The sequence below is a fragment of the Vicugna pacos genome, chromosome 4 (assembly GCF_048564905.1).
Source record: "Vicugna pacos chromosome 4, VicPac4, whole genome shotgun sequence".
NCBI classification, from domain to species: domain Eukaryota; kingdom Metazoa; phylum Chordata; class Mammalia; order Artiodactyla; family Camelidae; genus Vicugna; species Vicugna pacos.
The window spans coordinates 80,115,497-80,127,957 of NC_132990.1; the positions used below are offsets into that span (position 1 = coordinate 80,115,497).

Consider the following 12,461-nt stretch of genomic DNA (forward strand, 5'->3'; position numbering starts at 1 on the left):
TTTCTCCTTCTATCCTAAAGGATAGCCTTGCTGGATAAAGTATCCTAGGCTGCATCTTTTTTTCATTCAGGGCTTTGAATATATCTTGCCACTCCCTTCTGGCCTGTAGTGTTTGTGTAGAGAAATCAGCTGAGAGCCTTATAGGGGTTCCCTTGTAGTTCACTCTTTGCTTTTCTCTTGCTGCCTTTAGAATCATTTCTTTATCCTTGACTCTGGCCATCTTGATTATGATATGTCTTGGTGTGGGTCTATTTGGGTTCTTCCTGTTTGGGACCCTCTGAGCTTCCTGTACTTGTATATCTGATTCCTTCTTTAAGTTTGGGAAGTTTTCAGTCATGATTTCTTCAAAAACCTTTTCAATCCCCTTTGATCCTTCTTCCCCTTCTGGGACCCCTATTATGCGAAGATTGGGACGCTTTATATTATCCCATAGGTCCCTTATGCTATTATCATTATTTTTTATTTGCTTATCTTGTAGTTCTTCTGAATGGGTGCTTTCTGTTGCCCTGTCTTCTAGATCACTAATTCGTTCCTCTGCATTAACTAGTCGGCTTTGCACAGCTGTTAGATCATTCCTCATCTCTGTCATTGAGTTTTCCCATTTTGCTTGGCTCTTCTTTATAGCTTCAATTTCATTTTTGACATTTTATTTCTCTAAGCATTATCTCTTTTAATTCCTTCAGCAATTTGATCACTCCTTTTTTGAAATCTTGATCTAGTAGGCTATCGATGTCTATTTCATTGAGCTTTCTTTCAGGGGATTCCTCTTGTTCTTTTAATTGGGAAAGGTTTCTCTGCTTCTTCATCTTGCTCATACCTCTCTGGCACTGTGGTTTATGAAGTATCAGTTGTCTTATTTTGTATCTTAAGGATTTTATCTATCTAATGCCTATTTAGGAATAGAACTTAGGAAAAAAAAGAGAAAAGAATAAGAGAGAGAGAAAGATTTTTAAAAGAAGGGAGAAAGAGGGTTTGAAAACAATGTATAAGGAATAATAGAAGAACGGGTTGAAGCAGAGTATTAATCGGGTGGAGAAGTCCTTTTAAAACCTTAAAAAAAAAGGGGGTGGGGGTGGGGAGATGAATATATGTGTTTGAAGCCTGTGTCTAATCAATAACAGGACATCAAAACCCAAGAGAAATAGAAATGAATTAAGAAGTAAGAATTAAAAGAGTAATTGAAAATAGAACAGGTAAAAACAGATTAAAACAAAACAAAACAGAAACAAAAACAGAAAACAAAAAAACAAAGCAAAACAAAAACCAAAAAAAAAAAAAAGGGGGTTGTCGGTGTTCTCCTGGAGTCTGTGTGCTTTTTAATGTGAAGTCCTTCTGTCTTCGTCCTGTTTTGGAAGCTCAGCTTGTTTTCATACACCCTCCGTTGGCGCCCTCTTCTGTGCTGCTCCCAGCACCTGTCGGCAAGCAGATCGCGCCTCCTCCTAACACGGGGTCAGATGCAGCTCTCCTCTGCTGCGGGCGGGCGGGTCACTGCCCCTCTGGATGCCGCAGTCAGATGTTGCAGACTGGCCAGGCAGGAGGACGGGTCGTGCCCCTTCCCAGCACCTCGGTCAGGGGTTGTGTTCCTGCCCGACAGGCGGGGGGCCGCTCTCCCCCTGCCTGCGCCGCCGGTAGCTCCGCTGCTCTGTGCGGCTGCGCGCTCTGCGCCGGCGCTCCGCCCCGGCCGGCGCTCCGCCCGGGTCGCGCTCCGCCCGGGTCGCGCTCCGCCCGGGTCGCGCTCCGCGGGTGGGCTCGGGGAAGACCCAGGGGCAGCCTTGTCCCTGCTCCGAGCCAAGACCCAGCTGCTTGTTTGTCTTTGTGGAGCAAGTTCTCTGGGGGACCAGAATGGAAGGGTCCTATCTGCCCAGGGCTGTAGGCCCGTCTCAGTCTGGCCCTTGAGGCTGCTAAGCCCTTCGGTGCGGACGCAGGTTTCGCCTCTGCCCCCGCCTGGGTGCTAAGCGCCGGGGAATATGGCGGCTCTGCCTGGGCCCCGCCCCTCTTCCCCTGAAAAGTTTCCGCGTGTTTTCAGAGATGGGGGTATGCACCCTTCCCCCGAGAGCACATCAACCTTGCTGTTTTATGGAGGGCCCAGGTTGTTCTGTCCTGTACACCCACAGCCCCGGCGCCCAGCCCCTTGCAGTCCCCTGGAGTTTCCTCCGTGCAGCCGCCCCCGTCCACCGCCCAGATTATGCAGCCTGGCCCTGCCCGCTGCTGCCGGCCTGTGTCTCAGGCTGGGTGTCGGGGGGACGCTCTGTGCCGTTTAACTTAGTTCTGTCAGACAAGGGCTGCTCTGTACAGATCCGAGCCTCGGAGGCTCCCCCTCCGTCCCGCTGGCCTCTCAGTTGGAGAGGGGAGACCCAGCGAGCAAGCGCCAGTCCTCCTTTGCCGCTCCCTCCCCACGGGACCCGTCCCGCACTGCTTTGCCTTTTGTTCTTTCTTTTTTCCTTTTCTCCTACCAGATTTTTGGTGTCTTTATCTTTTGAAGAGGGCGATGATCTGTCGGAGTTCCGCAGGTGCTCTGGTTGGCTGAGTGGGTCTGTAGATGTGGGTCTTGGTGTATTTGTGGGAGAGGGTGGCTTACAAGCGTCCTTCTACTCCGCCATCTTGCCCGGAAGTGTGTATTTGTTATTTGTGTGAAGAAACTTTACTGTTTTATTTTACCAGCTGCATTGATGCACAGCTGCACTGTGTAAAGTGTGCAGTTGGGTACCTGCTTCCCCAGCCTCCCTCACAGGAGAGCAGAGGGCACTTACCCCAGGTTTCCTTCCGCGCCTCCTAACTCGCCCCCCGTAACATCTGCCGCCGGCGGGTTCTCTCTCAGCCCTCTCCTTGCAGGCCTGCCCCGCATCAGTCTCCCTTCCTGTCCCTGCAAGCTGCCCCTGCCTGCTTGTCCTGCTCTTGTGGCTGGCAGCCGGGTGTCCTGGTTGGTGGCATAGCAACTGTGTGACTTTCCTGTCCGGCGATTCCCCTCCTGTGTGGGGCCTTTCCATGTATGAGAAACCCAACACTTTCACAGTCAGTCTTTATCTTCCCTGGCAGTGGGTCTGTTCAGATCTTTTGCTGGTTTTTCGTTGGATTGTTTATTTTTCATTCTTGAGTTGCGAGAGTTCATGTATAGTGGATGTGAGTTTTTGTCACCAGTCCTAATCTCTGTCTTTGGAGCAGTGTGCGGTCTGCATGGTCAGGCCCCATTTATCCGTTGCTCCTGTGTGGACCGTGCTTCGCTGTCCTGCTGGAGAAGGCGTTGGGATTAGCCAGGACCTCAAGCCCGTCCACACCCTGTAGGGTTAGATGCTGGCGCCCCACACGGGCCTTGGCTTGTGGCCTCTGGCTGCTCCTGCAGTGTGTTTGGAAAGCCACCCTTCCTCTCTGGAATTGGCCCTGGCCCTCTGCCGCGCTCAGGGCCCAGGGATGGGCCCGATCTCCTGGCCCCAAGCAGGGCGCCTATCCTTGGGCCAGGATCCGGCTTCCTGATGACCGTAGTAGCTGTGTGGTCTGCGGGGAGAGCCCTCCAGGAGCAGCTCCCGGCTCCCTCCCCAGTGGTGAGCATTCCTCTCCACTTTACACTAAGCACTGTGGCACATCGTTGGTTTACACAGCAGTGACCTTTTGAATAGACAGTGACCACACAGGTCCCGTGCATCAGCCGGTGTCCCCTCTCCTCTAGCTCCTCCTCGCCTGCTTGGTCCCTTGTCCGTGGCCGCATTTCCTGTAGTGCCGGGCACCTTGTGATGGAGCTGCTCAGCTTTTTAGTACCCGTGAGGTCCTTATTTTACCTTCACTCGAGAAAGGTATTTTGCTGGATACAGAATTCTAGCATGACAGTTTTTAATTTCAGTACTGGAAGTGCATTGCTTCCCCGAGTCCTCACGCGAAATGTTTCCAGTGAGAAGTTCCCAGTGGCGTCCTTGTCTCTATTTCTCTGGACAGGACTTGCCTTTTTTCTTTTGGCTGCTTTTGAGATACTGTGTTTTGCAGTTTGATCACGCCATGGCTGGAGGGGTGCATGTGCTCAGGGTTCGTGGAGCTTCTAGGATCTGTGTGTGCGGGGTTTGCATCAAACTTGGAAGTTTCCTGGTCGTCATTTCCTCCAGGGCTGCTTCTGCCCCACCCACTTCCCAAGGCCCCAGTTCCGCGGGCGCCACGCGGCTGAAGCTGCTCCATGCTCGCTGACGTGCTTTCTTTGTGAGTTATTCTCACTCTGGGTCCCGGCAGGGGCTCTGTGCTCTGTCTCCGGGCTTGCGGCTCTCTCCCCTACGCTGACCCCACTGCGCTTCCATCAGCCCTTGTGGTTACCAGCTCTGAGTGTCCTGCTTGGGTTTTCTCAGTATTTTCTGAAATACGTCTCTTCTCAACATACCAGCTGCTTTGACTTCCTCGTTTGCTGGTCTAACTTCTGTGTCTGTTCTGGGTTTGACTGGGCTGGTTTTGCTCTTCATTGTGAGTCCAGTTTCTTGGATCTTTGTGTGTTTGGTCACCTTACGTTGGACATCAGACGTGAAATTACCTCATGGGGAATTTGTATTCGTGGAACTGTCTCCAGCCTTGCTCTGGGTTCGGCGAAGCTGCTTGGAAACGATCCAGTTATTTTGGGTTTTGCTTTCCAGGTTTGTGAGGTGGTCCGAGGAGGTCTAGCCTGAGGCTGGCCAGCCCTCCTGTTTGGGGCCAGTGCTGAGTCTCAGGTGTCCCCCAGAGGTCCAGGGCAAACGCACAGCTCTCCAGAGCCCCTTTCCTGCCCCATACTGCTGCGAAATTCCCAGGGCCTCCCCTCCTCGTGGCCCCTTGGAGCAGTGAGTGGTGGTCACAGGCCCCTGGCTGGTTTCCCTCCTGGGGACAGCCCTCCGTTGCTGGTGTCCGGTTCTTGGAAACTGTTCTTTCACATATTTTGACTGTCTTACTCTTTGGTTCTTTCAGGTGTGGGGTGAACTCTGTGGTCCCTCTTGCCCCAGCTGTGCTGGGACACCCCCCATCAGATTTGTAGGCCTGTCACAATGTGACAGGTGGACCTCAGAGAGGCTGGGAGGTGGCACGGCCCACTATGGGAGGGCTAGGGGCCTAGGGGGTTCTCAGGACAGATTTCTGACGATCAAGACACAGACCCTTCTGATGGAAGGAAGAGGAAAGAGGGCCCTAAGGAGACTGTTTGGCACAAAAGCTCACAGATGTGTGGAGGGTGGAGACGAGGGTGGGGAGCTTCTGAGAGTAATACTCGGGGAGGGGCCTGACAGGGGCCGGCTTCTCAGGGATCTTGAGTGTGACCAAGGCGTCTGCATTCCTTTGGGAAGGAGAGAGAGGGGTGGTGGGGGGGGCACGAGACCACTTAGCTCCTACTTCACTCTTTTCTTTCCCGAAGTTCATGGGGCTGGAGGGGAGAGTGGACGCGGGGGTGGAGGTGGGGCGCAGGGTGTCCGCATGGTGGGTGGGCGGGCCTGGCCCCCTGCTGGCATGCATCCCTCTGGCTGGTTGTACCTGAGGAAGGAGGGAGAAGGGGAGCTGGAGGCTCAGGAGGAGGGGCCGGAGGCTGCTCATCCTGGTGGCCTGGCCGGGGTGTGCGGGGCTCTCCTGTCATTCAGCTGTGTCCCCAGCAGCATAGGCCGAGCGTGCCTGCTGCTGTGATTACAGCCGTTGCTTCCAGGCGGGGCCGGGTGTTTTCTCCTTTCCCTGTTTACTTCTCAGTTTAATTTTATGTAAGTTGTTCTTTACTTTCCTGTCCTTTGCACGTTCAGTGTTTTCAAAATTGCAGTGTACTGTAACTTAGTGTGATGGTTTTACAGTCATGTGTATGGTCTGTGTGTGACAAACCATGTATTGTTCAAATGGCACAGCTATTTTCCCCATTTCTCTTCGCTTCATTAGTGATTTTTATTTGATAGAGGCCCTGATGAAATAAAACTTTAATTTCATCAGGGTTATCTGTTCAAATCTTCTACAAGTATAATCCTGTCCTGCAGTTATAACTCTGCTCCAGAGTGAACGTGGTTCTAAAACTAAGTAAAGCGCCCTAGACGCTACATTAGTGACATGCTGTATTCAGGGTGGTCTGATTCTGGCTGACTTTTTCTTCTACTTGTGACATATTCTGTACTGTGACAATGTCACTTTTATAATGAAAACAAGATAAAACAACAGTCTTGGTGCCGCATGTGCCCTGGCCTCACGCGCCCACTGTCTTTTGCGCAGGAGGAGAACATCTGCCTGCACTGGGCGGCCTTCTCGGGCTGCGTGGACATCGCCGAGATCCTACTGGCCGCCAGGTGTGACCTCCATGCCGTGAACATCCACGGTGACTCGCCACTGCACATCGCTGCCCGGGAGGACCGCTACGCCTGCGTCGTGTGAGTGTCTGCGGGGCCCTGGGGAGGTCAGCATGGCTCGAGGAGGATCCTTATGGAAATCCCCAAATCCCTAGGTCGACCGTGGCGGGCCCCCACTTGGGGCCGGAGGAGTGGTGCCCACGGGAGGGCCGGAGGGGCTTGCAGAGCTGTTCCGGGTCCCCTTCGTCCATGAGCGCCACCCAAGTCGCTCTTGTGTCTGCTGGGCACTAACCGAGCACGTGGCCGACTGGGCGAGGTTTACCTCCACCATCTCTGCCCATTCATCCTGAGCGTGCCTCTGAATGGGAAAACTGAGAAAAGTCAAATACCGGCCTAGTTCTTATGTGCTCTTTCTGCCAAGGGGCAGGTGACTTGACAGTAAGTGTTGGGGAGCAGGGTGAGGTGAGCTCTTGGTCCAGCACAGACTGGTCCTTCTGAAGCCAGGGCACCTCCCTTGCTCTCCCTGACCGTAGTTGCCGTGTGCATCTCCCTCGCTTCTTCACTTGCGGGTCTGATCATGGTGTTGATACGTTGTTCTTCAGCCTCTTCCTTTCGCGAGACTCCGACGTCACCCTGAAGAACAAGGAGGGGGAGACGCCACTGCAGTGCGCCAGCCTCCACTCGCAGGTGTGGAGCGCCCTGCAGATGAGCCAGGCACTCCGTGACGCTGCCCCCGACCGGCCTGCCCCGGTGGAGAAGATGGTGAGCAGGTGAGCCTGAGCCCGAGGCCGGGTCCACGGCGAAGCCCCGGGCCACAGGGTTCAGCCCAAATCTCCGGGCCGGGCCTGGCTTGGGGCAGCACTGGTACAGGAGGGTGACTCCCACTTCCCACTCAGAGACATCGCTCGGGGTTACGAGCGAATCCCTATCCCATGTGTCAACGCCGTGGACAGCGAGCCGTGCCCCAGCAACTACAAGTACGTGTCTCAGAACTGCGTGACGTCCCCCATGAATATCGACAGGAACATCACCCACCTTCAGGTCAGCGGGGGTCCCAGGGAGGCCCGTCGCAGGAGGACTGCGCTGTGGGGCTGGGGAGGCTAACAGAGCTTCCAGGGAACGGGTCCTGTGTCCTGTGCCGTGAGCCCCCAGGGCTGGCCCGGCTGCCTTTCCCTCTGGCTGTTGGCCCAGGTGCCCCGGGTCCCCTCCCTCCCAGGCCGCGGCCTGGTGCCTGAGCGCTTTCTCCTGCCCGCACTCCCCCCTTCCTAGGGGCTGCACCCCAGGTGTCCTTGAGAATTGGGGCGGGGGGTTGTGCAGCTCTGTTCAGAAAGCACACGTCAGACTCCGGTGCGGCGTGGAGAGCTGGAGCAGAACTGCCGCGCCCCTGACGCCTGCCCGCCCGCCCCCCAGTACTGCGTGTGCATCGACGACTGCTCCTCCAGCAACTGCATGTGCGGCCAGCTCAGCATGCGCTGCTGGTACGGCAAGGTGAGCCCGCCGGGCCTGCCCTGCCCGGCCCCGGGGTGGGAAGCTCGAGGCCCCTGGCTGGGCAGGGCCCAGGTGTCCTGGCTACAGGGGAGACATAGGCCCCAGGTGGAGTCTCCAGAGTTGACACTGGGACGTGGGTGGCAGCAGAGTGTGTTGTCTGAGCAGGAGGCTGAGGGTGTCATGGGCGGGGTTCACATGTCTACCTGTGCTCTCCGCGGAGGGGCAGGTTCTTACTGTTCAGAGTAGCCTCTGAAGCTGCTGGGGCCTCAGTCTCGGCCTGTACAGCCTGGTCACTGCCCTATGGCTTTGATGCGTCCAGGTTGTAGGACAGAAAGATAGGTGCCTAATGCCCCCAGAGCTAGGGGTTTGCAGGCAGCAGGGCTGAGGGTGCAGAGTGGCAGTGGGTGTGGACAGATGGTCCAGCCTGGAGGCTGCAGGACAGGAGTCCAGGGCTGCTGGCCAGTGAAGGAAGTGGAAGATCCCCGCAGCTGGCAGCCTCGATGAGGCTGAGAGAATGAGGGGAGGCAGAGAGGCTGATTGGGGGGAACAGAGACTGGCCACAGTCGGGGGCCAGGGAGAGCTGTCCAAGAGGTTTCAAGCGCTGCGTAGAGCTCTGGTGGGAGCCTCCCAGTGGACTTGGACAGAGCTCCTATCACCCTAGGTGTAGAGTTGACCAGGAGCCGTGGTTTCCGGGCCAGGGCTTTGGTCTGCAGAAGTGCATTGGTGTTTGTTCAGCGAGGGTGCTGAGCGCCGGGCCTCACTGCGTGTGTCCCCAGGACGGCCGGCTGCTGCCCGAGTTCAACATGGCCGAGCCACCCCTGCTCTTTGAGTGCAACCACGCCTGCTCCTGCTGGAGGACCTGCCGGAACCGCGTAGTGCAGAACGGCCTCAGGTGAGTGCCGCCGGGGTGACACCAGGGTCTCTGGAAGTTTGGACGCAGTTGAATCCCTTAGCAGCTCGCTGTGTCTCACGCGGACGAAAGGGGCATGTGGCTGGGTGCATGTGTGTGCGTGCGTCAGTGTACGTGTGCATGTGTGTGTGTGCGTGTGCGTGGAGGGAGGTGCACCCCAGCCCTTGGCCTCCGAGGATATTACAGGTGTTACAGAGAACAGAAGCCCCACCTCCTGCCTGCCCGGATGGCTGAAGGCGTTGACAGTCTCGCCAAGCAGTTTCCAAGCCCAGACCTTCAACGTCGGCCCTGAGTGTGGCCACCCTGACCCTGTGTTAATGCGTGTGGGGTCCCCAGTGCTTCGTCCTCTAAGTGTCTCACAGCTGTGGGGCACAGCTCCTCCCTCAGACACATGGGTACCTGGTCCACTGACTCCCCAGAGCCAGACCCTGGGCTTCTTGTCATGACCCGTCCCTCCGTGAATGTGCCCAAGATTTGAAAAATCCAAGGTTATAAGGGGAGATTCATATACAATGTAAGTTTAGCCGAATAGTATTTTGGGGTCTCTCAATATCAGTAATTTTATAGTACTCATGACCAGTCCCTACTTCTGTGGCCTTGTGTGGCAGGAAGTTGTTTGTCCTTTGGGGGTGAGGACAGACATGTTCATATCCCACAAGGGCCACTGGACACACAGATGCAGGTGGGATGCCCATGGCTCTCAGGGCCTGGGCGAGGCCTCCGTGCCTTCCTCTGGAGCCAGTCCCGCCCCGTGGTTGCCACACTGCTGGAGCTCACCTGCGTTGCAGCCTAGGGTCAGCAGATGTGCTAACCCCTTTGTCCTGTCACAGCCCCATGGCTTGGCCCAGACCTGAATTCATGTTAGGGGCGAGGACACAGGTGCATAGAGGCCGGGGCTGCGTTCCACACGCAGGCCTCCCGGCCCCTGGGGGTGTGAAAGGTGCCATGAGTGACCCTTGGTGCCCAGGTGTGTGGGGTTGGGGCTGCCCTTGGGGTCGCTGCTCCATCGCACCTGAAGGTCTGAAGTATCTCCGGACAGGAGAGCTGGTTACTCACTTGTGTCCTGATGTGAGTGTGAGCTGTGCCGTGGAGTGTGGCTGTGAGTGGCTGACCCTGTCTTCCAGGGCGAGGCTGCAGCTCTACCGGACGCAGAACATGGGCTGGGGCGTGCGGTCCCTGCAGGACATCCCACTGGGCACCTTTGTGTGCGAGTAAGTGTGTGCCCGGCTGCTGTCCTGGGGAGGGTGCTGCTGGGTAGGGGGCCCCAGACTCACTGAGGGGGCAGCCCTGCCTGCCTCTGGTGTTCCGCCTGCACTTTCTCACCATCCTGTGGCTTACTTGAGAAGACCCGCTGGCATTTGGAGATTTCGGGGGTCTGTCATCTTGGATCCCTGGTCAGATGGAGAGTTTCTGTGTCCTCAACTTCACGAACCCAAGTTAAATCCCAGTTTGGTCCCAAGCAGAATTGTCCATGATGCTCAGGCAGTTGTGTTGGTCCCCTTGGTTGCTCTGAGTCAGGGGTAACCAGGCAGCTCGCCTGCACTTCTCCAGGTACGTCGGGGAGCTCATCTCTGACTCGGAAGCGGACGTGCGGGAAGAGGACTCGTACCTCTTTGACCTTGACAACAAGGTAACGCGCCAGGGGTTGGGGCAGAGGGGTGGGGGTGTGAAGGGACTGTCAGCGTGGAGGCGTCTGTTCTGGCCAGGTAGGGCATTAAGGAGGTTCGCCCAGCGTCCGGCACTGGCCTCCCTTCTGGGACCTCGACCTGGGAGGTCCTAAGCTTGCCCAGTGAGCCTGGTGTGAGAGCGAGGGGTCTGGGACGCATCACTGAGCCCCACCTCCCCGGCGTGGGCTAGAGCCGCTGAGTGTGTGGGGGCCAGGCGTGCGGGGTGAGGGCCACACACGTGCACGGGTGGGTGCCTCCTCCCATGGCCCCGGCCATGGATGCAGGTGGGGAGTGGGACCCAGGCTTTGTCCACCGCAGGGCCCTGCTCTCCAGAGCCTCTTGAGACCACTGCACGCTGCCCCCTCGCCCCAGCCTCGGCCCGCCGTTCCTCTCTGAGTGTCGCAGGAGAGAACCCTGGGCTCCAGGAGGCTGTGTCTGGGGCATGGTGACCCGTCCTGTGCCGCGTGCACGTGCAGAGCTGTAGCCACGAGGTCACCCCTGCCGCCACATCTGCTAAGTGATCAGCCTCTTCCTGCTTGGGTTCTTATGGGCTCGATCACGTCGTCTGTGGCTGCTGGCTGCCCCGGGTGGGTTGCGCGTGTAAGCTATCCCGGGTTACGTCCCCTTCCCTTGGGGTTCTCAGGCGTGTCTGCTCTGTTTTCTCTCTTGAACTTTCTGTGTGAGTTTTAAAACCGACTTGCCAAGTTCCACAGAACTCTAGTAGGGGTGTGATCGGCACAGCCCTGAGCTGTGGGTCGGGTCGGATCACCAGGTCTTCGCCACCATTTGTAGGTTGTGAACACAGAATATCCCTTCACTTGTTCACACTTTTAAAGTTACCCCTAATAATGTTTGTTTTTGTTTTGATGTAATTTGTATTTTCTGTTGTTTTTAACAGTAGGTTTTTTTAAATCAACTTTATTGCCAATAATTTGCATACAGTGAACCTTCTTCAGATGTATGTTTTAGTGCTGACAGGCGCGTCTGCCGCTATAGTCACCTGCACAAGGAAGACGTGGCCGCCTCTGTCACGCTGAAACCCTCCGTGGGCTGGGGCCCCGTGGCTGGAACCCTGTAGGTGAAATCTGGTCGCTCTCCTGTGTCTGGCTCTGCGCCTTCCTGATGGGCTAGGTGACCAGGACGGCCGGCTGGGCTGCGCGCTTGCCCTGGGCGGACCACTGGTTCCAGTCTGTGCTGTGAGTGGCCTGCGGTGGACTGACTTGGCATCTGTGGGTGCACGCGTCTGTTTCTCTTAGGCGAGTTTTTGGGGTGGAACTAGCCACCTGGTGGTTGCGCTCAATCGCTTTAGAAGAAACACAGTTCCCACTGCGGTGGTCTGTGCCACCCACACTCCACCAGCCTGGAGTGGTGCTCGGACCCCAACCAAGGAGGCCCTGGGCGCAGAGCCCTGCCCACACCCTGGTGGGGGCCTCCTTGGTCTTTGTGAGCAGCGGTTCGCCAGCCTGACGGGGCCTGACCACCGGACCACAAGTCGTCAGAGCGTCACAGGAAATCTTTTTTTTTTTTAACATTTTTTATTGATTTATAATCATTTTAAAATGTTGTATCAAATTCCAGAGTAGAGCACAATTTTTCAGTTGTACATGAACATATATATATTCATTGTCACATTTTTTCCTCTGTGAGCTACCATAAGATCTTGTATATATTTCCCTGTGCTACACAGTATAATCTCGTTTGTTCTACAATTTTGAAATCCCAGTCTATCCCTTCCCACCTTCTGCCCCGTTGGCAACCACAAGCTTGTATTCTATATCTATGAGTCTGTTTCTGTTTTGTATTTATGCTTTGTGTGTGTGTTTTTCTTTTAAGAGTCCGCATATGAGCGATCTCATATGGTATTTTTCTTTCTCTTTCTGGCTTACTTCACTTAGAATGACATTGTCCAGGAGCATCCATGTTGCTGCAAATGGCGTTATGTTGTCAGTTTTTATGGCTGAATAGTATTCCATTGTATAAATATACCACCTCTTCTTTATCCAGTCATCTGTTGATGGACATTTAGGCTGTTTCCATGTCTTGGCTATTGTAAATAGTGCTGCTGTGAACACTGGGGTGCAGGTATCTTTTTGAAGTAGGGTTCCCTCTGGATATATGCCCAGGAGCAGGATTCCTGGGTCATAC

The 12,461-nt window shown here is 55.5% G+C and overlaps 1 protein-coding gene across 19 annotated transcripts in view; it reads left to right on the top strand.

The window, feature by feature from the left end:
- Positions 1-12,461, top strand: part of EHMT1 (euchromatic histone lysine methyltransferase 1) — a 126,258-nt gene that overhangs the window by 101,672 nt on the left and 12,125 nt on the right. For 13 of the 19 annotated variants that reach the window (XM_072960619.1, XM_072960617.1, XM_072960622.1 and 10 more), the window contains 7 exons: positions 6,178-6,332; positions 6,854-7,021; positions 7,148-7,292; positions 7,569-7,739; positions 8,516-8,631; positions 9,774-9,860; positions 10,201-10,279. In XM_072960619.1, the coding sequence (XP_072816720.1) occupies positions 6,178-6,332; positions 6,854-7,021; positions 7,148-7,292; positions 7,569-7,739; positions 8,516-8,631; positions 9,774-9,860; positions 10,201-10,279 (921 nt within the window). Of the gene's footprint in view, positions 1-6,177; positions 6,333-6,853; positions 7,022-7,147; positions 7,293-7,568; positions 7,740-8,515; positions 8,632-9,773; positions 9,861-10,200; positions 10,280-12,461 lie in introns of those variants that run through there. The other 6 variants (XM_072960615.1, XM_072960616.1, XM_072960626.1 and 3 more) reach the window with 3 other exon arrangements.